Raw genomic sequence first — 27,898 nt, 5'->3', positions numbered from 1 at the left:
TAAAAAAGAAGCAAAACCAGGCAATTTTTCAAACCCTTCCAGTAACACTAGCCTGGATTAGCAGCTGCACCGCTCTCTCCTTCCGTAGCTTTAGCGAGTCAATTCCCTTCTGCAGCCTCAGGGCCTCTGCTAGGCCATCCTGCCTCCGAGGAAGAAGGAAGTTGCATCATCGGCCTAGCAGAGGCCCTGAGGCTACAGAAGGGAATTGATTCGCTAAAGCTACGGAAGAAGAGAGCGGTGCAGCTGCTAATCCAGGCTAGTGTTACCGGGAGGGTTTGAAGAGTCACTTGTTTTGTCTTCTTTTTTACTTTCTTTGGCCTGAGTCAAACACAGAACTTCAGGCGAGTCAGGCCGGGGAATCCCCAAGCCGGTGAGAGGGGGTTTTAAAAATATGTTTTGAGTGGCGGCGGCGGCACAGCAGGATTTGTGACCGCGATGACAGTCGGGCGAGGGGAGGAGGGTTGTGCCCTGAATCGGAGAGGCCGATTAATTTTTTTCTAAAATCGGTGAATCGATTCGAATCGGGCAGCACTACTGGGAAACCAAAAACACCAACTAAGATACAGTACCTAAGCCCCGCCCACTCCTTTCCCCCATTTCATCCGTCCTGCCCACCTCAAACTGTCTTCCTCTGGCACTCCAGCCGTTCGCTCGCGGCCAGAATGACACCTCCCCCTTAGCCTGTGGCGCGCGCCTAGCTCCTCCCAGACGTGGGACGCAAGCGTGACGTAGGCGGCCGGAAGTAGACGCACGGCGTTGGTTGGCTCTGGGAAGGGAGAAGGCTGTGGCTGTTGTAGCGGCGGATTATGCGAGAGTCTCGTGAGGGTCTGGGTCTCTCTGTCTCTCTCCTCTCCCTCGATCCTTCTCATTCGCTTAGTATTAGAGATTGTGGTGGGATTTTTTTGGGGAGGGGGGGGGGGCTGTTGGATGCGCCTCCTTTTAGCCTCGAGGAATTCTTGACCTTCCTCTGTGTTATGAGAGTATCTTTCCCGAGAACAGGCTGTGTTCAAAAAAAAAAAGTTTCAGGAGCTTTCCAGTAATTTAACTTCATTGGCATGGCTACTATGCAGAGTTTGCATAAGGAGAAGGTGCAGAAGGAGTTTGTGCCTTGGCGATTAAACCAGCAGCACCACTATTTAATTAGTTAAAATGATGTGTTAAAAAAAATTATGCGGTTGAATTGCTGTGTTTGGTTGAATTGTTTGGCTTGTTGTAAAGTTACCAGTCTTACCAGTAGAAATAGCAAAATAGCATACTAAAAAAAAAAAAATATATATATATATATATACATACTGTATATATTTGCATCAAAGTGAGGTCAACCTGGAAAAGTATCTTACAAGGGAGTGAAGCACGGCTTTGGAATTCCCTTCCAGGGAACTTAAAACGGAAAGAATATGGGAAGTGTAGGAAGTTACTTAAAATCTGGTTATTTAGATTGTATTTTATTGTAAGTTATATAGCATAAACTGATAATATGCTGTTTCTTGTAACCCTAGCTTGTACTGGCTTGCTGTTTAAGCAAATTTAAGTGTCATATTACCTTAAATTTTAGGTGGCTTTTGGATGGTTCCTAACTTGTAATATTTCTCTTTCTTCCTCAGGGAGCATAGATTCCTGTTGACTGTAATAAGTGACAGGCTTGGGAGATATCATACAAAAATCTCTGAGGCTGCTTGATCCAGATGTGCCCTCAAGTCAAATTTGACCCCTGGTGAGAGACCATCCATTGTGGTTTTCTTGGCATGATACAGGCATGGTTTGCCATTGCTAACTCAAAAGGCATGGAGGGTTGGGTGACTTGTCCAAGGCCACAGGGAGCTGCTGTAGGATTTGAACGTGGGCCCTTCAGTTCCCAGCCCACTGCTCTAACCATTAGGCTACTCCTCAGCATGCCTTATATTGAGTAGGTCCTCCTTCATTGCGTTCAGACAAGGGTAACTTCTGTTGATCTTGTCACCCCCCCCTATCTTTTTGAAAACAGCACTCCTGTATATGGGCAAGACTCTTAAGAAAGGTCAAGTATACTACTAGTTGGGGGCGGCCCTGTAATAAGGCCAACCTGGATGGCAGCCTCAGGTGGCACTGCTGAGGGAGAGGCATCTTGCTGCTGGCCAGCCTACCTGCTGGTTGGCTCTCTGCCGCTCCCCTTCACAGTATCTAATACTTTCACCCTTGTCACCCCCAATTGGCATTTTTCCCATTCCACCCAACCCCCCCATCTACCTTCAATTTGTTGTAAAAATTGCTGTGCGTTGCTAGGGAGTCAGACCTACCCTACTGCTGGTCCTGGCGTTTTCTCTCTACTGCAGCCCGCCCTCTCTGACAACTTCCTGTTTTCACTGGGGCAGGCAACAGGGTAGCTCTGAATCGCTACTGCTGCCTAGCAACTTTTACGACAAACTGAAGGTAGATGCGGGTGAAATGGGAAAAATACAGGTGGGGGTGAGGAAAAGGGTGAAAATGGAAAGTCTAATAGTTGGGGCAGCTCTTGGCCTACCCCCCATTTTGGATGCTCGGGGGAAAGGGGGGGTGCCAACTCATCCCTCGCCTCAGGCAGCAGATTGCCTGGAGCTGCTCCTGCTAACTACAAGCTGGGGTTACAACAAACAGCATCTGCTATGCTATCGACCATGTTTAGACCTGTAACGCAAAGCTGTGCTACCTTTGTTATGTCTGTATTTGAAATGCTAATTAATAAGTTTATGATGTGTAATCATATATCAATACTCCATATATTTTTTAACCTTTTCTTGGATCATCAGAATTTAGCGCAGCTGTTCCTTTACATTTAGAAGAACTGCTAAATCGTCATCGATCCCTTCTATTTTTTTATATTTTCAATTTTTCAATTTACTTCATTTCATAACTTAATTAACTTATCTTAACTTATTTAAAAGATTCTTTATCACTTATCTTTTCTTATTTGAAGCTTTGTTGCCAGAGAACTCTGCTGATATGTTTCGCCGTTCAGGCTTTTTCAAGGCTGTCCCCGTTTTATCTCGCACTCCCCCATCAAGTCCTTGTAATTCTATTGACAAGATTGTATTTGAAATGCTGCATATCAACTATGCTATGTTCGCTAAATCTGTATTATCATCTGTGTGACCTTTCTATATTGCGAATATACTCTTGTAACCCATTCTGGGCTTCTTTGGGAAGATGGGCTAAATAAATGAATGAGTAAATAAATAAATAAAATTATTTCTAGAGCACTACCAGACATATGCAGTGCTGTACAGAGTCACAAAGGAGACAGTCCCTGCTCGAATGAGTTCACAATCTAATCAATAAACAGACAAACAGGATGCCAGGATAGGGGTTACAGTTAGCAGGGATGGTTAAACTTCTGGCTTGGGTCATGAGCAGAGGGCATTGTGGAATAGGGTTATGAGTTGAAGGTTATCTCAAAAAGGTGGGGTTTCAGCTTACTTTTGAACATGGTAAGAGGATGGGCGTGATGCACGGGCTCAGGTAGTTTATTCCAGGCATATGGGGCATCAGAATAAAGGAACAAAGTCTGGAATTGGCAGTGGAGGAGAAGGGCGTCACAGTTCCATTTTGATTTTATCTATAAACTAAACTCTGCTAATAATCCAGTTTGTAATGCTGAGTGGAATTAAATTCTTATGTGTGTTTACATGTGGTCTTGCAATTTATGTTTAGTGGCCTCAAGGGTGATGATGGAGTCAAAAGCAAATTGGGTATCTTGTATTAGTCATCTAAGTTGCACAAACTCATGCTGTATGTACATAGCTCTTACAGGTGCTCGTACACTTCAACCATTAGAAGCCGACCGAATTCTATTTTCAGATTTGGCAGCAAAACCAGCTTGAAATTCAGGTTCAGCTGAAACTCTCCCTCTCATGATCACGCTCAGCCCCTATCCCCAAGCAGGAGACAGGCCTTCAGGTGGCAGCTTCCCTCTCCTTAGCTTCCCTTTTCATTGGTGCATAGTGGGTACAATAGTTTCCCACTCACTCCTGCACAGAAAATGACTTCTGGGACTTCAACAGCACTGACACTGCTACTGGAGGTCCCGGCAGCCATTTTGAGAATGAAATTGGCGAGATGGCTGCTGTAAGGCCTGGAAATCATTTTCTGGGCCAGGCATGCGCAGGAGTAAATGGGGACCTTCTGTGCCCACTATTCACTAATGGAAAGGTAGACCCAGGAGGTGCTGCCAAGGTGTTGGAGGGTGGGGTTTCTTAAGAAGGAGGCTGCCACTGGGGGGGGGAGGAGATCTATGTCCAGGAGCATAGTTTAATTTTTGGCTTTGGTTGTTGCCAAACCTGAGCAGCCAGTTGTGGTCACAGATTTGATTTCAGTCAGTCAAGCTCCGTCTTCACCCCTCTCCCCTCCTTGACATACACACACCTGAACTCATCACACTGACACTTTGTTCAAAGATTACTTTTTCAAAATAACAAATCGTTTTGCTTTTTGTGCAGTCACTTTGAGGTCCTAATTCTTACAAAGTGTTTTTTTTTAATTTTTTTTTCCAGATAATGAAATGCAGCATTATTTTAAGCCACGCCTGATCATTTCTTTACTTGTGGAAACTGACAGAAGGCTGTTTATCGGTAGGAGACAGTTGGTTGGCTTGCTAGGTATGATCGGTTTGATTTGAAGAAATCCATTTTGAACCCATAACTGAAATGAGAAGACTCCTATGTTCTTTAGTTTGCATTATGATGAATTATGAAATCTGGGCCTGAAATCAGGCTGCTTCTATCTGCTAACTATGGAATTTTCTCTTACATCAGTACATTTCAGAACATAGTATTCTAAATATACGTTTATTTTTCAGCTACTTTGTCATGGGAAAAATGGTTGAGGGGGCGGGGGCCTTCATAAGGGATATTACTAATTTCAACATTGTTTTGTAAAGGGAATTCATTTTCTGTTCTGCCTTTATTGCCTCTCTTCAAGTAGTGCAATTTGGAAACCTGGCACCTAAGGGAACAAACTCCTTATGAGGCCTCCCTTCTAAAAAAGCATTGTAAATTGAAACACATTTTAGCATACCTTTTTTTGATTTGATTTTGGTTTTAATTAGATACTAAGCAAATAGTCAAACCTCGGTTTGCAAGTAACGTGGTTTGCGTGTGTTTTGCAAGATTAGCAAAACACTCAGCAAACTTTTGTCTCGCAAACCGAGCGCCGCCCCGTTAAACAAGCACTTACAGCTGCAGGCAGCACCGCTTCAGGGGAATGCCTCTTCTGTCTGCCGGCCAGCCTTCCACTCCGGGTGTCTTTCGTACCATGTTGGAGATCCTCTGAGCCAACGCAGCCGAGCACTGTCCCACCTGCACATTGCATATGATCATGCACAACGTCAGTCATTGATGTTGTGTGTGTTTATACGTGGCGTGCATGTGGGACGGCGCTCGGCTGCGTGGGCTCAGGGGTTCTCCAGCGTACTGCGGAGGGCTGGCTGGCGGACGGAGGAGGTGTCTCCTTGAAGTGGCGCTGCCTGCAGCTGTACAAGGACCCCGATGGTTGCGTGCAACTGGCCAACTACAAACTGCAACACCCGATACCCGACAGGCCACCCCTCGCCACTTCCTCGGCACTTTTTAGGTTGTGGAATGAATTACCAGCGTTGCCATTATGGCCTATGGGGAAAGTTGCTTTGATATATGAGTACTTTGGATTACGAGCATGCTTCTGGAATGAATTATACTCATAAACCAAGATACCACTGTACTCTGTTAGTGATTTATAATACTGTACATAATATAGAAATGATATAATTTAACATTTAGGAACACATATTAACCAACTAATTAAATTAACAAGCAAATAAATAAAATGCAGTGTACCTATAAATATAAACAATCGGTGGACTGAGGGCTAGATGCATTAAAGCAGTGGTCCCCAACCTTTCCTGGAGGACCACCAGGCCAATTGGGTTTTCAGGATAGTCCTAATGAATATACATGGTGCATATTTGCATGCCTGTCACTTCCATTATATGCAAATCTCTCTCAGGCATATTCATTAGGGCTAGCCTGAAAACCCAATTGGCCTGGTGGTCCTCCAGGACAGGGTTGGGAACTGCTGCACTAAATGATCGTCGCTTAACTGGTTTAGCAACTGAATGTATTTGCCGACCCAGTGCATAAAATGGCTCACCACGTGGTTTTCTGCACGATCGCTCGTCTGACTCAATCATGCAAATTTGCCGACCGATGTGCTGCACAAAAAGTAGCGACCACTTCTACTGACCCGAAAAAACTCTAGACCTGCTGGCAACTATGTTACCTGACGGGCACAGATGTTGTGTACATACACACAATATCGGACCCATTAAAAAAAAAAAAAAAAGCCGTGCTGGCCAACCCCAGGATACACAGGGAGGAGCGTATGGCTCTGACTGGACCAGATGCCTAAGATCCCTTCCCTGGGAGGGGTCATAGGCAGGCTCAAATGCCCATTACCTATTTCTGTTCCCCCTTTTATCCTGTTAAATACTGCCTTTAATCATGCCCACACATGTCCCAGAGGGCACTTTGGTCTGCTAGAGAACTTAGGGGCAGAGCACTTCCCAACGTGTTTTGGTATTATCAAGCAGCTCAATTGCGCTTGCTTTTTGATTGGAAGATTGCAGACTATAAATTGGTAGTATGATTAGACCAATATTTTGCGGGACCTCATAGGTTAAAATTTTTGCTGTGGTCCTTCCTCACTGAGTGTGATCGCTTAACTGAGACCACAAATCCTCTTTTATGACACCTGGTGTGACTCTGGGGTGCTTTTCGGTGGAAATGATGTAGAGGGAGCCCAATTTCCACCCTGGTTTCTATACGTGAGGCCCCTCAATTCTTAGTTGTGAAATAAGTAGAGAGTTTGAGCTTTGGGTGCAATCAGGCTTGGTCACATTTCGGGATGCACAAAAGGGAGTCCTGGTTTCATTTGAAGCCCTATAGAAGGGGTTTGATCTCATGGGAGGGGATTACTAGGTTTATCTACAAATTTGTAACTTTATACATACACAGGGGTGGGATAGGGTTTCCCCAATAGCCACAGGATATTTTGAAAATCTATGGGTGACACTCTGGAAGGTGCCTAAATCAATTTCTGTTTTATATCAATATTTGAGAGGGCATGAACAGTACAAATTTGTATATATATGAAGGGCTTGGAAGTATACCTAGGTTGCACTTTCACAATAAGGGAATGGTCCCAAATGTATGGAAGTTTGTAAAGCCTCTACTTGTAAGAACATAAGAATTGCCACTGCTGGGTCAGACCAGTGGTCCATCGTGCCCAGCAATCCGCTCACACGGTGGCCCCTAGGTCAAAGACCAGTGCCCTAACCGAGTATAGCCTTACCTGCGTACGTTCTGGTTCAGCAGGAACTTGTCTAACTGTCTTGAATCCCTGGAGGGTGTTTTCCCCTATAACAGCCTCAGGAAGAGCGTTCCAGTTTTCCATCACTCTCTGGGTGAAGAAGAACTTCCTTACGTTTGTACAGAATCTATCCTCTTTTAACTTTAGAGAATGCCCTCTCTACCTTGGAGAGGGTGAACAACCTGTCTTTATCTACTAAGTCTATTCCCTTCATTATCTTGAATGTTTCGTTCATGTCCCCTTTCAGTCTCCTTTTTTCAAGGGAGAAGAGGCCCAGGTTCTTTAATCTCTCACTGCACGGCAACTCCTCCAGCCCCTTAACCATTTTAGTCGCTCTTCTGTATTTTGCTCTTCTGTATTTTGATATAGGAGAATGCTTATAAAGTTTTAACTAGGTGGTATTACACTCGGGAGGGAAAGGGACGGCATCCTGTTATTGGGTGGAGGGTCACCTTGGAGAACCAACTGGGTGTCTCCATTAAATGTTTGAAGAGGGAACTGGGGGGGAATGATGGGAGTTTTTTATTTTGAAGTTGCTTTGTAAGCTATAATGTATATTGTGTATTCTGATTGCATTCTTTAGCTTACAAACATTGGCAGGATCGTTGTTTGATTAGAATGGTTACTCTTCTGCTTTGAATTTTCTTCTTGTAATTGTGATCTGTTTGATATTGTTTTTTTATTTTATCCTGCTATTGTTTGATATATGCTTGTTTATAATAATAATAAGAAAATCTGTTGAAATAATATACTTCCATACCAACAGATGGAGACAGAGAACATGAGAGTTCTGATGTCACCCCATATAAGGTTACCATGCAACTCTAGCACTTCAGTATGCCTGCCACAAAATTAAGAAATCTTGTTCAAGATATTGCTGCTCTAGTAACTTCTGCTTACCCATTAGATCACCCTGCAACTTTGAACAAACAGAGAGCTCACTATAAAGCTTTGCTGCAATAGCAACTCTGACCCTGTACTGTAGTCATCAAGTTAAAAAATGGACAGTATTACCCTTAACCTGAAGTAAAATTTAAAGCAGCTATTACAATGGGATCTGGGGTGACTACTGTAGGAAACAGGATACAGGGCTTGAGGGGTCTTAGGTCTGTCCCAGTAAAGCAATTCTTATGTTCTTTATGGTATTTTGGGAGAACTAATCTCGGGGGTTACCACAGGTCTATTTGCAAATATGTTCTGTAAATAAATGAATATAAATGCCGATGGGACAGTTCAAAGAAAATATACTTTTTATCCTTAAACTTAACAATACATTTATATGGAAATTTTAGGGAAAAAACAAAAATACATACATTTTCAGTTATTATTGTACATGAAGTTAGAATGATATATTGTATTTACAGTGGTACATGAAAGAAAATCAAGTATATATTTTATGAGATCGTATAAATTTCTATGATACACTTGTTGTAGTATGAAAAATGAATAAAAAATTTAAAATAAATAAAAACTGTCCCCTATGTTTTTGAGAGTCCTTTGAAACAGGAAAAATCTTAATGGCAAAACTCAGGAAAAGATCATTATTTGTTCAATTTGCCTTATTGGCAGATAGACACACAACAACCATTCTCTACTTCAGGCACTGTTTGGCCCAAGATTGATTAGCTTGGGGCAGGGGTAGGCAATTCCGGTCCTCGAGAGCCGGAGCCAGGTCAGGTTTTCAGGATATCCACAATGAAAATGTATGAGATGGATTTGCATGCACTGCCTCCTTGAAATCTATCTCATGCATATTTATTGTGGATATCTTGAAAACCTGACCTGGCTCCGGCTCTCGAGGACCGGAATTGCCTACCCCTGGCCTTGGGGAATCCTCCTCCTAGGCTATGCTGGTGGAAAGTGAATATGAAGTTAGGTTAGTGACTCTTTGGCTATAGAGCATGCTGGTTTTTCTGATTGATTCATTCAGTTATTTCAGTTTATATCCTGTCCTCCCAAAAGAGCTCAGAATGGGTTACAAGTTTACATACATAATAAGGCATAACAGGGTTTACATAGAGCAGGGGTGTCCAATGTTGGTCCTCGAGGGCCGCAGTCCAGTCGGGTTTTCAGGATTTCCCCAATGAATATGCATTGAAAGCAGTGCATGCAAATAGATCTCATGCATATTCATTGGGGAAATCCTGAAAACCTGACTGGATTGCGGCCCTCGAGGACCGACATTGGACACCCCTGACATAGAGCTTGACAGATTGACAGTATTATTAGGTAAAGCTTGGACTATAAACAGCAATGTATCAAATGGTTTATAATCTACTGTAGAAAGCATAAGAATAGCCATACTGGGTCAGACCAGAGATCATCTGGTCCAGTATCCTGTTTCCAGCAGTGGCCAAACCAGGTCTCAAGTACCTGGCAGAAACTCAGATAGTAGTGACATTCCATACTACCAATCCCAGGGCAAGCATTGGCTTCCCCCATATCTACCTCAATAGCAGACTTTGGCGTTTCCTCCAGGAACTTGTCCAATCCTTTTTTAAAAGCCAGCTATGCTAACTGCTGTTACCACAACCTCTGGCAACGAGTTCCAGAGCTTAACTGTTCATTGAATGAAAAAATATTTTCTCCCATTTTGTTTTAAAAATAATTTCATGCAGTGCCCTCCTAGTCTTTGTACTTTTTGAAAGAGTAAAAAAGAATTGATTCACTTTTATCCATTTTATACCACTCGGGATTATTGTGGGTAGCTAGTGTGCATTAGTGGCTTTAGCACACTTTTAATATTTAACAGCAGAAGGTAAGAAACTTGTTTTTGAGTACTAACGGTGTTATAGACTATCTTGCTGTATTCATTTTCTCTCTTAAGTGTGGAAAATTTGTGTTGCAGAAGAAAGTGATGGCTTTTGCCACAGAAAGCGAAGATGGATGCCACTGGGACAGATGAAGTAGAAAAGTTAAAGTCAAAATTTAAGTCTGCATGGCGCAATATGAAATACAGTGAGTTAAATTATTTCCTTACCAGCCAAATTTCAAATAATCTTTAAAACCTTCTTTCACAGCATAACAGTTCATTCTCTAAAGCAGTGGTTCCCAACCCTGTCCTGGAGGACCACCAGGCCAATCGGGTTTTCAGGCTAGCCCTAATAAATATGCATGAGAGAGATTTGCATATTATGGAAGTGACAGGCATGCAAATCTGCTCCATGCATATTCATTAGGGCTAGCCTGAAAACCCAATTGGCCTGGTGGTCCTCCAGGATAGGGTTGGGAACCACTGCTCTAATAAAGTGGTTAAATGGTAGAAAAATACTAACATGTTAAGTGTAATTATAAATAACACAAATATCTTGCCTCCTTATAATGCAATATGTGCAAAATATGAAATGATAGAAATGGTTTTCATAGCTAATTATTCTTGATGCAAGACCTCATTATTTATATAGAACTGGTTAACCTCTTGTAACCCGCCTTGAACTCTAATTAATGAGGATTTGTCAGGATATAAGATTGCACATTATTTAACTTGGTGGGACATAAGAAGTCTTTAGAGAAATCCCTATGAAAACCAGATTGCCTCAAATTGCTATGCAACCCAGGTAGATATAATGGTTATTGTGGCATGTGGTCACAGGAATGGGTTAACAAGAGAGGAGGCTTTTTTGAGATTTAGGCAGGGGCTAAAAAATTTGTTTCAAACTTGGTCTATAACAGGGGTCTCAAAGTCCCTCCTTGAGGGCCGCAATCTAGTCGGGTTTTCAGGATTTCCCCAATGAATATGCATGAGATCTATGTGCTTGCACTGCTTTCAATGCATATTCATTGGGAAAATCCTGAAAACCCGACTGGATTGCGGCCCTCAAGGAGGGACTTTGAGATCCCTGGTCTATAACGAACTGGGGTATGAGAAGTAGAAGCAGTCATTGGGCTAGATTCACTAAGCAAACCGATCATGTACCGATTGGTTTGCGAGCCCTTTGCGACCCGATTTCCCTCCAACCCAATTCACTAACCTGTGTACCGATCCGATCCCAATCCATGCATGCAAATGAGGGGTATTGGCATGCAAAGCAGGAAGGACACAATTCACTAAACGTTCTTCTAGCACACTGATTGGCTAGCCGATCAAAAAACTAGTGAATGGTGAGGACCAATCGCTTGTGCAAAAACCCTGATCTCTGCCCCAATTCTCCTGCTCTGGCCACCCTGCTCAGCCCCGACTCTTCTGCCCTGTTCAGCCCCAACTCGCCTGCCCTCCCCCGCAGTGCAAGCACGTGGTTTTAACCCGCGGGTTAGAACCACAGGTTCGCGAAGTAAAAAAAACAGTAAAGTAAAAAAAGAAAAATACTCTTGACGGGCACGAAGGATCAGTCAAGGAAGATGGTCTGTGCATGCTCAAGGAACGCTCTCCAGCGATCTGTGCGGTCAGTGGGGGGCGTGCCAACGATCACCTCCATTTGCATGCAGGCCTTTAGTGACTTTGTCGGCCTGCCTGCAATCGAACACGGATATCAGGTTAGTGAATCTAGCCCATTGTTTGGTTCTTTTACTGATACATTCCTTTTTGCAAATTTATCCTGCTGTTTCTTTGACATCTTTAATTTTTTGTAATTGGAATTTTACATGTTCTAGTTGTACACGACCTTGATGAGTGCACTTGAAAGGTGGGTTAAGCAAGCACAAATAAACTTGACTAGAAATAATGATCTAGTTTAGAGGCATTGTTAGAGTATGATGGTTCGATGCATGAGAGCTTTCTCAGTAATTACCCTGAAGCTTTAGAATGAAGTGCAGATGAAAATTTGTTTGAAGCTTCAGAAACAATCGAAAGCTGTTTTATTTTCCCAGTGTTTACAGCGGGATACAGGGAATTACATTACATTAGTGACTTCTATTCCTTGTAGTTCTAAGCGGATTACAGTATAACATAGCTGTACATTTCCAGGAAGTTACAATTTATGGGATGCTTACAGATCTAAGCGGAATGCAGTATAATAAGGTTGTTTTGAAATTTAGTTGAACTGGAGATGCTTAGGCTGCGTTTTATTTTCCCACTAATTAGGAAGTTCTGGACAAGGTCGGGTTGCATTTACTAAATTATTGATTGTGGTCTGTTTTTTTATATACTTTAATTTTGTAGTTAAATGTGTTATTTGGTGTATTTGTAGCATATTTTTAATGTACCATTTGGTGTATTATGTTTTATTTTGTGAACTGCTTTGAACATATTTGAGTGGGAAAGTGCTATATAAGCCTTTTAAATTAAATTTGATTTTTTATGAACTGTTATCCCAGGACAAACAGGCAGCATATTCTCTACATGTGGGTGACGTCATCCACGGAGCCCCGATCGGATACTCTCGCAAGCAACTTGCTTGAAGATCTTCAAGCTTGCAAGTGTACCGCGCGTGTGCCTTCCCGCCTGAGTTAGGACGCGCGTCTCCTCAGCGTGGCCTCAGTTCTTGTTTTTCCGCGGAGCCAAGAAGCCCTGTTCTACAGCTCTGCCATTTCCTACTTGCCTTCTCGCACTGCGACTTTCTTTATTTTATTTTTCTTTAAGTCGCTGGTTTATAATACTCTGGACTTGGTGGACAAGAGAAAACAAAAAAATTTTGAGAGGCTGAAATATATTAGTGAACAGTTTAATTCATTGTTCCCAAATGTTTTCATTTGGGACTCTGTTATAAGCTGCAGTGAAATGACAAGACCCTCTAGAGAATGAAGTGACTCAGAATTCAAAATATATGGTCGGTGGTCTAAAAGCTTACATGTAGTGAGATGATTAGAAATTTGGCAAAATATTTTCCTAGGATTAATACTTTATTTTGTTGTTGACTGATGACAATGAGACTTTATTTTCTTACCCACCTGACTAGTTCTAGGACCTTAGGGCTAGATTCACAAAATTTACCGATCGTGTACCGATAGTTTCCCGACCCGATTGTTCCCTGACCTGATTCACTAAACAGCTGTGCGATCAATATCTGATCTGCGCATGCAAATGCCATGCATAAGTAGGAGGGCAGCGATTCACAAAACAGAAGATGGAACACCGATTGGAGTTGCCGATCCAAACTGAAGCGACTGCTGAGGACCAGTCGCTCACGTCCTTGCCGACTGTCCTGCTCTCTGCCGCCCTGAAATCCCAGCCCTGAAATCTCAGTATCAAAATAAAAATCAAACCATCAAAATAAAACTGAAATCCCTGAAATCTCTCTGTTGCCCTGACTCTGTCTCTCTATGAGCCCATGGTTTTAACCTGCGGGTTTAAAGCGTGTTCAGTTCCGTAGCTCTTTTTTAGCTGTTTTTTAATTTATTTTTTGTCCTATGGGAGACTGCAGTCAAGCTCGAGAGAGAGGGAGGAGGAGTTAACAGAAGTGAGCCAGAGCCACAGGTAGCGCCTAACATGATTGGTTGCCCAACGTTCTCTGGGTGGAGGAACTCCTTCCCCGTGTAGTGCTGATTGGGTGGACGTTCTGTTCCGTTCCGGCTGCACAAATTGAAATGATTCCTGTGCATGCATCTCAATCACTCTATAGCGATCCGTGGGATCGCTTGTGGGTGTGCATCTGATCAGATCATTTGAATGCAGGAACTGTTGTGAATCGGTCACCCGGCAAGACTTGGCCACGAATTGCCCAGCAACGATCCGGGACACAGAGTTTATTGAATCTAGGCCAATGATGGAGGTCATTTGAGCCCTTACCATGAAGAATCTGTGTTAAATTGTGATTTCTTCTAATGTAGCACATCATTTATTTTGACTATTTACTTTTTTTTCCTGTGTTGGTGTCAAATACATTAGATCTATTTTCTAGGCTTGACTAGAGGGTTCTGTTACATCAAATAACTGTTTAATAGCTCTTTCAAACCTAATTTCTTTAGATGTTATCTTTCCCAAGTGTCCTTTGATGTGAAGTAAACAAAGAGCTTCTGTTTTATGCTTCTGACTGAAACTCATCTGATGGCTTTGAAAATGCTGCTTTGTGTGAGATTTATCACTGAATGCTTTGTTCCTTTTGAATCTCTTTAGGCTGGGTGTTGAAAACAAAGACCTATTTCAGCAGAAATTCCCCTGTTTTCTTGTTGGGAAAATGTTATCATTTCAAGTCTGAAGGTAACTGAGTTTTTATTCTAAGCTTGTTTATAACAATAACGCCTATTTAGTAATCACATAAATTATTGTGGCTAATACCGATATGATGACTTAGCCAGTTTTCAAACTATACATCTGATATCCCCTCTGATCATTCTAAGAGGATGTTATTTGGTAGTTACATAATTTAGTAAAATGGCAAAAATCTCCCAAATGATGGCAGGTTCTTCTTTATTTCGTCCTTTATTTTGATGTTTTTAGTCTACCCTTCTCTGTCAAAACTGGGGCACTATAATAGGTTGAATGAACCCATTTGCATTCTTTTGAAGCTGGATTCACTAAGATTGCTGGAGCTGCAACAACAGATAAACCATTGAAGAAAACGTTTTGAAAGTTGAAGAGATCTTATTTCTGTCTTAAAAAAACCCCAGGAGGCCTCCTTCTGCCTTTGCTGATGGGCCTGCTTGACTTTAGAGGTCAGGTGATAACTGCCAGAGGTAGAAGAATGCAGGAGAGATCTGGGAACAGTTTTGTTTTTTTTTTTTTTAAAGTTTTGAAATGAGGATTTTTAAAAATATAGTTTTATGAGAGAGAAGGGTGTGTGTGTGTGTATGTGGCATTTTCAAAAGGATATCCAAGTTAGAACAGAGCCATCCAAAATAGACATCCAGTATGAACAGCCATTATACAAAATGGAGTGTCCTAACATATGAACGGCAAAAAGGCAAGGACAAGAACATTCAATGTTGAGAAGTATAAAGTATTGCATGTGGGAATCAGAAACCCGAGGTACAGCTATACGATGGGAGGGATGTTATTGAATGAGAGTACCCAAGAAAGGGACTTGGGGGTAATGGTGGACATGACAATGAAGCCGACGGCACAGTGCGCAGCGGCCGCTAAGAGAGCGAATAGAATGCTAGGTATAATCAAGAAGGGTATTACAACAAGAACGAAAGAAGTTATCCTGCCGCTGTACCGGGCAATGGTGCGTCCGCATCTTGAGTACTGCGTCCAGTATTGGTCGCCGTACCTTAAGAAGGATATGGCGTTACTCGAGATAGTTCAGAGGAGAGCGACACGACTGATTAAGGAGATGGAAAGCCTTTCATACGCTGAGAGATTGGAGAAACTGGGTCTCTTTTCCCTGGAGAAGAGGAGACTTAGAGGGGATATGATAGAGACTTACAAGATCATGAAGGGCATAGAGAAAGTAGAGAAGGATAGATTCTTCAAACTTTCAGAAAATAAAAAAACAAGAGCGCATTCGGAAAAGTTGAAAGGGGACAGATTTAAAACGAATGCTAGGAAGTTCTTCTTTACCCAACGTGTGGTGGACACCTGGAATGCGCTTCCAGAGGACGTTATAGGGCAGTGTATGGTACTGGGGTTTAAGAAAGGATTGGACAATTTCCTGCTGGAAAAGGGGATAGAGGGGTATAGATAGAGGATTACTGCACAGGTCCTGGACCTGTTGGGCCGCCGCGTGAGCGGACTGCTGGGCGCGATGGACCTCAGGTCTGACCCAGCGGAGGCATTTCTTATGTTCTTATGTTGTCTGGCAGCATTTTTAGCTGTTATATGCATGTCAAAAATCCAAGTGCATGAAAAGGCAAGGGGGTGTGTTTTGGGTAGGACTAAGAAATACCCTTCTCCCTCCGTATTCGTGGGGAATGCGGGCAGAACATAGCCTGAATTGCGAAAAACCACGAATAACTTTTTGCATGTTATTCACGGTTTTTCAGTAAAATAGACCTGAAAAAGATAATAAACCGTAAATAACCCGATCTGTGATTTGCTCCGTACAACGCCTGAAGCAGCAAATTCCTTCAGGAACTACCGGGAGCAGAGATTTCCAATGTGATGAAAATTAGGGGGCGGAGTCAGCAGCTGAAAAATCGCAAATATGCAAATTCGCAGATATGGAGGGAGAAGTGTATACTTTTCAGTGTTCTCCCCAGACATTTTTTCCAGCCGGGTGGCATGAAAAAGTAGCCAGGTGGGGCGCGATGGGAAAATTTGGTGGTGGGGAAAATTAACCCCCTCTTTTACTAAGGTGCGCTAACATTTTTAGCATGCGCAAACTCCTGCGCTACACGGGAAAACTAACGCCAGCTCAATGCTGGCATTAGCGTCTAGCGCGTGTGGTAATTCTGTGTGCGCTAAGCATACGCTAAAACCATTTTCGCAACTTAGTAAAAGAAGCCCTAAATGTGTACTATTTTTATTAGTTAATTATTATTATTTTCCAATGCTCAATATGACTTCCTTTTTTAAGGTTTGACACTTGTGCCAGAATATTTTTACTTAATTTAAGAAGCATCCAATGCTAGAAGGGAATAATTAGATATTTGCCCTCTTTCAAATGGTATAGAGCAGGGATCTCAATGTCCCTCCTTGAGGGCCGCAATCCAGTTGGGTTTTCAGGATTTCCCCAATGAATATGCATTGAAAGCAGTGCATGCACATAGATCTCATGCATATTCATTGGGGAAATCCTGAAAACCCGACTGGATTGCAGCACTCAAGGAGGGACTTTGAGACCCCTGGTATAGAGGTTTAAAAAAGGGAAAGGCGTTAATGAAGTCATTAGGTTCAATTTAGCCTTTTATTTCTGCATGAATTTAAACAACTAAAAAAAAAAAGATAAATATAGCTCATCCAGTCATACAAGAATGGCTCTACAGCAGGAGTGCCCACACTTTTTGGGCTTGCGAGCTACTTTTAAAATAACCAAGTCAAAATGAATATACCCTCTCCCTTTTTACTAAGCCACAATAGCGGTTTTTAGCGCAGGGAGATGTGTTGAATGCCCTGCACTACTCTCGATGCTCATAGGCTCCCTGCGCTAAAAAACGCTATTGCGGTTTAGTATAAGTGGGCCATAGTGCAAAATATAGACAGCAGATATAAATTCTCAAAATGGACACATTTTGATCACTAAATTGAAAATAAAATCATTTTTCCTACCTTTTTGTCTGGTGATTTCATGAGTCTCTGGTTGCACTTCCTTCTTCTGACTGTAAATCCAATATTTATTTATTTCTGCCACTTCCCTTTTCTTTCTGTCTCTCTTTCTTTCTCCCTCCCCCGACTGCCTGTTTCTCTCTCCCCCTGCCCCCTCTTTATTTCTGCCTTTCTTTCTCTCTCCCCCTGTCCCCCCCAAGCCATCACGCCGATTTATCCACTTCCCCCATTCTTTCCCTACCCCCTAAGCCACCACGCCGATTTCTCCCTGCTGCTTCCCTGAGCTAGGTCAGGCATGTACAAGTGCCGGACTCACAAGACTTTACCTCTGACATCAATTCTAACGTCGGAGAGGAAGTTCCAGGCCAGCCAGGCAGCGATTGGCTGGCCCAGAACTACCTCACTGACGTCAAAATTGACGTCAGAAGTGAAGTCTTGTGAGTCTGGCGTCTTGTGAGTCTGGCTCCGGGAGGCAGGAAGAAAAAGATTGGAAAGGCAAAGCAATCGACTCACATTGCCTTTGTGATCTACTGGTTGATCGCGATTGACCATTTGGGCACCCCTGCTGTTATGGTATCCTGTCCTGACCTGAGGAAAGGGGTTTAGTCCCCAAAAAAACTGCCTTATTTCAATTTCCTATTTATAAACTTTAATTAATACAGTTACAATACTACTTGATTCTACGTAAAGCAACAAAAAAAAATTTTTTTGTACCTTTTGTCGTTTCTGCTTTAATTATCTTCTCTTCAGCGTTTATCCTCGCTCCCTTCCATACAACATCTGTCCTCTCTTTGCCCCTTCCACCCAGCCTCTGCCCTCTCTCTCTCTCTCTACCCCTTCCATCTACTGTCCACCCTCTCTGCCCTTTCCATCCAGTGTCCGCCCTTTTTCTGTTCTATATGGCATCTTCCCTCTTTCTATGTCCCTTCAATAAACTGTATATCCTGTGCTCTTTCTCTCCTTTGTACATGATTCATTTCTTTTTCACCCCTCCCCTATGCTCTGGCATCTCTCTCTTCTCCTTTCCTTCCTTCCTTCCCACTCCACCCCATGGTCTGGCATCTCTATCTCCTTCCCTTCTCTTCCCCATGCCCTAGCATCTCCCTCCCCCTCCATGGTATGGTAGCTTCTTTCCTTTCCCTCCCTCCCATGGTCTTGGCATCTCTTGCTTCTCCTCTCCCTTCCCTAGTCTTCCTTCTCCCCTCTCTCTCCCCAATTGGGTGCTGCTGCAGCAGCAGCACTTCTCATCCCCTCCCCTTCCCCAATTGGGTGCTGCTGCTGCACTTTTCTTCCCCTCCCCAATTGGGTGCAGCAGCAGCACTTCTCTTCCCCTCCCCCCTCCCCAATTGGGTGCAGCAGCAGCTTTTCTCTTCCCCCAAAAAAATTGGGTGCACCAGCTTTTCTCTTCCCCCTCCCCCCCAAAAATAAAAATTGGGTGCAGCAGCAACATTTCTCTTCCCTTCCCCCCAAAATGGGTGCAGCAGCAGAATATTTTTTCTTCCCCCTCCCCTCTCCTATTCGGTGCAGCAACAGCATTTCTCTTCCCATCCTTCCCAGCTCACAAACCCGGTAGTCGCTAGGCAAGTCGTAAGCTTCCCTCCATCGCTGACCTATCTTTCATAGATCAGCGATGGAGGGAAGCTTACAACTTGCTGCTTTTACTTGCTTCGGGCCTTCCTCTTTGCCAGGTCCTGCCTACTTTCTGTTTCTGTGAAGGCAGAACCCAGCAGCGAGGAAGGCCCGAAGCAAGTAAAAGCAGTAAGTTGTAAGCTTCCCTCCGGGGCTCTGTGTGGGTGCTGGCTTCCCTTCTCTCCGAAACCGGAAGTTGCGTCCCGTGGGGGAGGAGGGAAGAGAAGGGAAGCCGGCACACACACAGAGCCCCGGAGGGAAGCTTACAACTTACTGCTTTTACTTGCTTCGGGCCTTCCTCGCTGCCGGGTCCTGCCAACAGGAAGGCCCGAAGCAAGTAAAAGCATGCTGGCAAAAAAAAACCCGGCAGGCGTCAACAAAATTTTCGGCGGCGAGTCAGCCCGGGAAGGAGCATCGGCGGCAGCAGCAGCAGGATTAGCTGGGCGATCATCTAAATCAGCTGGGCGCAGCGCCCGGCTGTAAGGCCCTGGGGAGAACACTGCTTTTATTCTCCATTTCAGGAAGGGAATAAGCATTGAGAGCTTAACACATTTATATGCTCGTTTTCATTCCCTTGAAGCTGACCACACCATGAATGCAACAGTTCATTTCTTAAAACTCCTGGGATTTGCAGTCAACTACTAGAAATCCTATCTACAAACCACTCAAACTTTGGAGTTCATTGGGGTGGTTCTGGATACAACTCAAGCTTATGCCTCAGCACTCTAATTCATAATCTGCCAGAAGGTCTCCTCTCTTCACACCATCACCGCATGTCAAATGATGCATCTTCTAGGTCGTATGGCATTTACAGTTTATGTAACTCCATTTGTCCATCTACATCTCGGAGCACCTCAGTAGACATTTTAGACTCGATTGTCTCAAGCCACCGATGTGCTATCCCAACAATTGCAAGTAACCTCAGCACTTCATCAATCCCTTCAGTGGTGGTTCATTGTCCAGGAACCTTCTGTTCCACATTCCACCACATCAAAAGATATTAACAAATGATGTTTTCATGCTCTGTTGAGGAGCCCATCTCAAAGGCCTCCATATTCAAGGCAGCTGGAATCCTCAAGAGAAAACTTTCCATATCAGTGTTCTCAAGCTTCAAGCAGTCCACGGTGCACTATTCACATTCCAAGATTGCCTCCTCAGTCAAGTAGTTCTCATTCAACCAACCAGGTAGCCATGTACTATGTGAACAAACAAGGAGGCACAGGTTCTTGCCCACTTTGCCAAGAAGTGATCAGAATTTGATCCTGGATGATTCCTCGCAACATATTTCTCAAAGCGGTTTATCTCGCAGGAAAACAGAGTATCTTATCAGACAAGTTGAGCACACTTCTGCAACCTCACGAGTGGTCACTCAATTATTTTGTGTCAGATATTCAAGGATTGGGGGACTGCAGTAGTGGATCTCTTTGCTTCCCCCTACAATCACAAACTTCCAATCTTCTGTTCCAGAATCTACATTCCCAGTTGCCTGTAGTCAGATGCCTTCCTCCTCAACTGGTGAGAGAAATTACTATAAGCTTTCCTTCCAATACCTGTAATTGGGAAGACTTTTTTCAAACTTAACCAAGAACAAGTCACCATGATTCTTATAGTGCTTCAGTAACCCTGACAACCGTGGTTTTCTCTTCTACAATTCGGTGTACGAGATCCCATCCAACTTCAAATTTTTCAATCATTGCTGACAGAAGAAAGGCTCTCTTCTCCATCCCAATCTAGCTTTCACAGCGTGATATCTTTCTCACAGTAACTAGATACTTTCTCACTATATGCACCAGGGTCAGCCATCATTGTAGCTTCTAGAAAACCTTCCACTTAGCGCTGCTCTCGTTTCAAGTGGATTCACTTCAGAGTCTGGTATAATCTTCACTCACTGAATCCAATCCCATATCCTCTCCCTTCAGTTCTACACCATCTTTTGCACCTCTCTAACTTGGGATTCAAAACTACTTCAGTCAGAGTTCATCTCAGTGCTATTATAGCTTTTCATACACCTCTGGATAAAAAAACATTATCAGTACATCCTCTAGTTTCCAAGTTCATGCAAGGCCTATTTCATACCAAACCACCAATCAAGCTTCCTCCAGTTGGTTATAATCTTAATGTTATCCTTTCCACTCTAATGAAGCCGCCTTTTGTACCACTTATGTCTGCATCTCTCAAATATCTCACTTGGAAAGTATCTATTACATCTGCACGCCGAGTCAGTGAACTTCAAGTACTTGTGTCAGATCACTTTATTCAACATTCTACCATGACAGGGTGATTTTTCGTACTCATCCCAAATTCCTCCTGAAAGTCATCTTGGAATTTAATCTAAACAAATCTATAGTTCTTCCTGTCTTCTTTTTTTTCCCAAGACTATATTCTCACCCTGGTGAAGCTGTACCACACATTGGACTTTAAACATGCTCTTGCTTATTAATTGGATCAGACCAAACCTCATAGAACTTCCACTCAGCTGTTCCTATCATTTTGATCCAAACAGACTTGGAGCTCCTGTTACCAAGAAAACCATCTCAATGTGGTTAGTTGATTGTATTTCCTTTTGCTGAGCTCGGACTGGGCTGACGCTGGAAAGCCGAGTCACTGCTCATAAAGTTTGAGCAATGGCAGCTTCAGTAGCTCATCTACATTCTACTCCCATTGAGAACATCTAAAGGGAACTGCCTGGTCCTCCATTCATACCTACATCCCATTATTGCTTACAAAATCACTGCAGAAGGGATAGTTGGTTCAGCCAAGCAGTTTTACAAAATTTATTCTCCATTTAAATGCCAACTTCCCTATCATCACTTTTAGTTTCGCCAGACTCATGATAAAACCAATACGTTCTCCTATAAGCATGATACTGGCAACTAGCGAGTCCCACATGTCAGAATATGCTGCCTGCTTGTCCTAGGATAAAGCAAACTTACCTCTTTTATTGACGGTCCTGCGACCTATGAGAATATGTGCCTGCTGTCCTCAGATAACGCCTGTTACAGGTAAATAACTGTTCTCTATCTAAAATCCTAGGCAGGGTATGATATAAATGTACATAGTTTATTAAAAAAAATATCTACATACAAATTCAATAACATGCTTCTGTCAGCTGATTTATAAAATACTATGAAATCTACCTTACAGCTACAGGTGTATGACACACAGTTGTATTGCTGGATTATTTTCCTCCATAGTGTGAACAGGGAAAACGCAATTGAGGTTTCTGACCTCGCAGCAGAACCACTGGAAGTGAACAAACTCCTGTCATCCTATTTCAAGACATGTGCTTTGCAGTCATTATTTACAGATCATCACTTTTCGTCATGTAGTTTATTGAATGAGGCTTGAGGTCAGCTTGCCATTCAGCCTAAGGAAAATCTGTCATGTTCATTTCACAAGTTTCCATGTAGTAAGAAATAAACATTAGGCTTGAGAAAAGGAAGACCTTGGAATAATTCTAAAAAGGGAAAAATAAAGCACAGGAGCAAGTGTGAAAGTTTGAAGAATCTACCCGATACATCTGCTTTAGTTGAAAGCAGGAAAATGAACTGATCTTTCCTGATGACACCTGTCAGCATTCAAATAGTGTTTAAGGCTAGGTTTACTAATATATGCTACTGTATTAGCATGAATGAAGATTGATAATGTGGAATTATTAGTAAACTAGTCTTATAGCCCGTTACATTAACGGGTGCTAGAATATATGTGTGTGTGTCTCTCTTTATTTCTTTCTCTCTCTCTCTCTCCTTAGCCGCTTTCTTTCTTTCTGTCTTTCTTTTTCCTTGGCTGTCCATCACCACCCCTTGCCTGCTCCCCCTGTCCATTCTCCCTTCCTTTTACCTCCCCTGTGTCGACCACCACCCCTTCACAGGTCTCCTTATGCAGCAGCAGCCCTTCTCCTTTTGTTTTACCTTCCCCCTGTCCAGCAGCACCTTCCTTCTCCCCCTGTCCAACATTAGGCCTCCGTTCTTTTTTCTTCACCCCCCTCTTTCCTTCTCCCCCTGTTCAGCAGTAGGCATCCCTTCCTTTTTCTCCCCCCCTCCTCCTTCTTATCCCTATGATACACTTACCTTTCTCTGCCCGTGATCAGAGGCTCCCGACAGCCGCCCAGTTGCACCCATTGGAAAAGTTCCCTCTGCGGCATCCCGTACCCCTCCTGACGCGATTCCCGCTGTCCCGCACTTGCCCCTGTGTCTTTCTTCTTATCTTTCTGTGTCCCTTCCTCCGTCTGTCTGTCCAAAGCAGCATTTCCTCCCCCCACACCATTTCCCTGTGCACCTGCCCCTGTGTCTTTCTTCTTGTCTTTCTGTGTCCCTTCCGGTCTGTCTGTCCAAAGCAGCATTTCCTCCCCCCACACCATTTCCCTGTGCACCTGCCCCTGTGTCTTTCTTCTTGTCTTTCTGTGTCCCTTCCTCCCTTTGTCTGTCTGTCCAAAGCAGCATTCCCAACCCCCACACCAGTTCCCTGTGCACCTGCCCCTGTGTCTTTCTTCTTGTCTTTCTGTCTTCCTTCCTCCCTCTGTCTGTCTGTGCAAAGCTGCATTCCCTCCCCCCACACCAGTTCCCTGTGCCTGCATTAGCATTTCCTCTACCCTCTTTCCCTTCCCAGTCGCGACTACAAACGCGGGCCCGAGTCCTTTGCCGCCCCCCCCCCACTTCCCTTCCCTTCCCGCGGGCCCAACTACACATGGCGATTCAAGCAGCGTGTCAGCACTCTTCACACGCTGCTTCGGGCCCTTCTACTGCCTTGATTTGCTCTGGACGTGCCAGAGTAAATCAGGGCAGTAGAAGGGCCCGAAGCAGCGTGTGAAGAGTGCTGACACGCTGCTTAAATCGCCAGTCGGGCCCGCGGTAAGGGAAGAGGGGGGGGCGGCAAATGAGTCGGGTCCCGGACAGCGGAAAGTTGCTGGGCTCCTCGATGTGGCCGCGATCCCTCTCCTCCCAGACCCCCCCCCCCCCCGGAGGAACGGAGATCGATTTGCCGCCATTTTGAAGATCGTTCTGCCCTGCTCCTTGCCTTAGTATATTTTTAAGTTGAAAGACACGGCGGCCCGATGGAACTGCGCATGCGCAGCCTAGCGTTTTATTATATTAGATACTGTAGGTCTCGTCCCATGAAGTGGGACCTGCCATAAATAATATTCTCTAATGTGTGTTTGTGCACTGGAATGCACACAGAGTGAAACTTGGTTGGCACCTTTTAGTAAATCTAGCCTTTAACTGGTCATTAGGAGATTTGAATACTGTGAACCAATGTGTCTGTAATTAGTTAAATTGACTTAAAAATGGTTAGTTTCAGCAACTTAATCCATATCAAGAATTGTCCTGCCCTGAAGTCAATTATCTATCTGTGATAAAACATCTAGGATTTGACTTTTCAAGCTAGCATGTTAGGATTGCATATCGATCGTTCCATTTATTAGGATTTTCCTGTTAAACAGAGATGTCTGTGTTGTGATTTGCTAAATGATTATTATCTTTCAGAACTACCTGAACATTCTGTGGACTGGCCAGAATTTAGTTTGTTAGATGATGATGTTATTTCGGGCAATGTGGAAGAATTTCGCAAGGATTTCATTTCTAGAATATGGCTGACATATAGAGAAGAGTTTCCTCAGATAGAGGGATCGACCTGGACAACGGATTGTGGATGGGGCTGTACATTGAGGACTGGTCAGATGTTGCTGGCTCAGGGTTTGATGCTTCATTTACTTGGCAGAGGTGGGTTTTTGCAATTGGAAGCAGTAAAAGCTAAGTTAGGATTGGAATTTGGCGACTTAACCCAATTGTGTATGAGTAGATCTTTTTGGATATCCTTGCAGCAACACAGATAACGGAATGAAATAATCGTTTAGGTAAGCGCATCCAACTTATAAGCAAAGTTTCAAATTTTTATTAAAATTTGATTAATTGCTTATCTAATTTGCAGATGTAACTGGATGAATCTTTTTGTATATTTGTCCATTTGAAAACCTTTCAAGGCACTATAAACATGAGTTTGTAGTTTTAAATTAACTAAGTTTCAGGTTACATTTTAAACGAACTAAGTTGCAGTATGAATTTTAGGGGCCCTTCTAGTGCAATAGGTGTATTATTCTGAACAGTAGGGTATTCTCCCCTTGCCCACGAGCCATGCAGAATGAATCCACTTCAGGTTTTCAACTCCACCTCCTTCTCTAGAGGGCTCTGCTGCCCACGTCACGTTTTCCTTCTACAAGCAAGCCGGAAGGTGTCTTTCTGACACATCACACACCCAATGCAAACTCTACTCTTCAGCTTACCACAGATAGCATAGCCAAATCCTTTCACTCATCATTTTCAGGGCCTCCAACAACCAGTTTCATCTAAACAAAATTACCTTACAAGAACTCCATCAGTCTTTCATATTCCCTCAGTTTCAGAGCTTAAGTGATCAGAGGAGCCTCCCTTTATCCCTCTTTCTTGGAATTCCTCAAACCCTAATACCACCAGATCCTTCCACAAATTAAAACTATCCTTCCCCTCGCTAAAAGGCATTTCCCACACAGGAAAGCTAGGGACCTCCCTCCACTTCAAAATCACTGAGCTCTGGAACAACCTTACCTCCCCTCTTCGGAACTTGAGCTTTCTCCAAGTTTTCCGCAAACATCTGAAAACCTGGCTTTTCTCAAAAAATGTAAGTCTCTCTCCAACTTAGGAATCAAGGAAACTCTTATATCTTGGCATCCCAAGTCCTCTAAATTTTCTTCACACTTCTACCTCTAACCCTCTGTTGTAGTTCCTTCCTATTTCTCCTACTGTAAACCGCGTCGAGCTCTACGAACGTGGAGATGATGCGGTATACAAACCTAAGGATTAGATTAGATTAGATTAGGAGCTGAGAGCACCTGAGTGAGCCTTCTCTAAAATTGAAATATGTAGTTCTTACTTCTACTCTCTCTTCTCAAATGACTACATTCTCTCTCTTGATGATATTAGACTATAATAATGCAATTGTAAACTGCATAGATGTTATTTACCTAATTCGGTATATCAAAACCACCATAAACTTGGATAAGTTTCAGATTAAATTCTGAATATTCTGTTTCAGTTTTCAGTGGAACTTAAACTATTTTGTTAATATTGTTCAGTGTAATAATTTAAATGCTACATGTTTCAAATTGGTCTATTCTTTTTGAAATTCTATTGCAGCCTGGGTATGGCCAGATGCAGCACATGTTGAAAGTTCAGAATCAGATTCTTGGACAATGCATACAGCAAGAAAGCTTGCTGCATCGTTTGAAGCATCTCTAACGGGGGAGAGGCAGCTCAAGGTCGGACCAGCCCTTAAGCCTGTAGAGAAGAGAAATTGTGTGGATGATGAAACTGCTAATGAAGTTTATCATAGAAAAATAATTTCTTGGTTTGCTGATTGCCCACTAGCTCCCTTTGGATTACATCAACTAACAGATCTTGGGAAGAATTGTGGGAAGGTGGCTGGAGACTGGTATGGTCCAGCTGTTGTTGCTCACCTTTTGAGGTAATATTCCAAACTGTGCTTTGAATGTGACATCTGTAATTTCAAGGGAAAACTGCTGAAAGTGTTTGAGATTTTATTGCTAGAGTTTTCTGCATGGTAAGCAGATAAGATAAAATGGCATGTTTTTGCAAAAGTTTTCTAGAGATGTCACCATAATTTTTTGAATTCTGGCTGAGAGGATCCCTGAGAAAAATGTGAGTACTATCTTTCCCCACAATATTGCTGGTTTTCTAAGATGGACTGAAGTCTGGAGGTTACTTTTAGGTTGAATTTAATATAATATCTTACAAACTAACAACTCTTTCAACTCTAAATATGCATAAGATTACAGAATATTTTTATGCTGTGATGTGATCTGATGGCTGTAATATACTAATAGTGTAATGAAATGTCAAAACTAAAATGGATGTTTTCAGTGTTTAACACACATTCAGTTTTAGTTAACTGTAAATGTATAGGTCTATTTAAAATTATAATTACTTAATAGTAATAGTGAAGGGCCTATGATATTTTCTGAGGGGAGAGGGTAAATTGGACTTACCTGTTCAATATTGCATTTGATGGGCCATTACAATCATACAATCTATCTTTTCTTGTAGTTCTTTGCCAATATAACAAAATAATTTGTCACTTAAGTACAGGAGCCCAAAGTTCACAAGCAGTTGTTTTTTTTGTATTTTTGTTTAGTCACTGCAGTAAATTTACTTACCGTATGTACTTGAATATAAGTTGAGACCCCCTTTTCCCCCAAAAAGGAAGAAAAATGGTTGACTCGAATATGTCGGGCAGCTTAATATTCAAGTGCCCTGCCCTGTCAGTCTCTGCACCCAGCACTCTTCCCTCCCTCCCCTGTCAGGCATTGCACCCAGCCCCCTTTCTTCCCTTCCCCATCAGACTCTGCACCCTCTCTATCTTCCAGGCTCTGCAGCCTACCGCCCTCCCTGTCCTAGCCTCAGGCTCATATCTCTACTGATGATCGTCGGTGGAGGTGCAGCGGACAGGAACGAACTTTCCAAGTTCCTGCCCCGCTGTTAACTGGCTGCCTGTGATCGTCTTCGGCCGCTGAGAATTCGCAGGAACCATTAAGGAAGCTGCTCAGCACTGAGCAGCAACGCAAAATCACGCGCCTGCTCATGCTTCTTCTCAGGGGCCGAAGATGCTCCCAGGCAGCCAGTTAACAGCGGGGCAGGAACTTGGAAAGTTCGCTCTTGCTCGCTGCACCTCTACCGAAGATCATCAGTAGAGGTATGAGCCTGAGGCTAGGACAGGGAGGGTGGCAGACTGCAGAGCTTTGTGGCGGTGGCCTGTAATAATTTTGGAAGGGGGTTAGAGGTGGTGACCCGAATATAAACTGGGCCCCCCATTTTTGGTCAATATTTTGGCCACAAAATCCCG

General features: G+C 43.2%; 1 protein-coding gene across 7 annotated transcripts in view; it reads left to right on the top strand.

Moving 5' to 3' along the window:
• The first annotated feature begins 661 nt into the window (after positions 1-661).
• ATG4C (autophagy related 4C cysteine peptidase) overlaps positions 662-27,898 on the top strand; it is a 91,376-nt gene continuing 64,139 nt past the window's right edge. For 2 of the 7 annotated variants that reach the window (XM_033915229.1, XM_033915228.1), the window contains exons 1-7: positions 664-825; positions 1,605-1,714; positions 4,506-4,610; positions 10,205-10,314; positions 14,348-14,431; positions 24,490-24,726; positions 26,176-26,503. In XM_033915229.1, coding sequence (XP_033771120.1) covers positions 10,239-10,314; positions 14,348-14,431; positions 24,490-24,726; positions 26,176-26,503 — 725 coding nt within the window. In that variant the 5' untranslated portion in view covers positions 664-825; positions 1,605-1,714; positions 4,506-4,610; positions 10,205-10,238. The other 5 variants (XM_033915225.1, XM_033915222.1, XM_033915227.1 and 2 more) reach the window with 5 other exon arrangements.

The sequence above is a fragment of the Geotrypetes seraphini genome, chromosome 12 (genome assembly GCF_902459505.1).
Source record: "Geotrypetes seraphini chromosome 12, aGeoSer1.1, whole genome shotgun sequence".
Classification (NCBI taxonomy): Eukaryota; Metazoa; Chordata; class Amphibia; order Gymnophiona; family Dermophiidae; genus Geotrypetes; species Geotrypetes seraphini.
The sequence above is the reverse complement of the archived record's forward strand: the minus strand, read 5'-3'. Positions and strand labels throughout refer to the sequence as shown.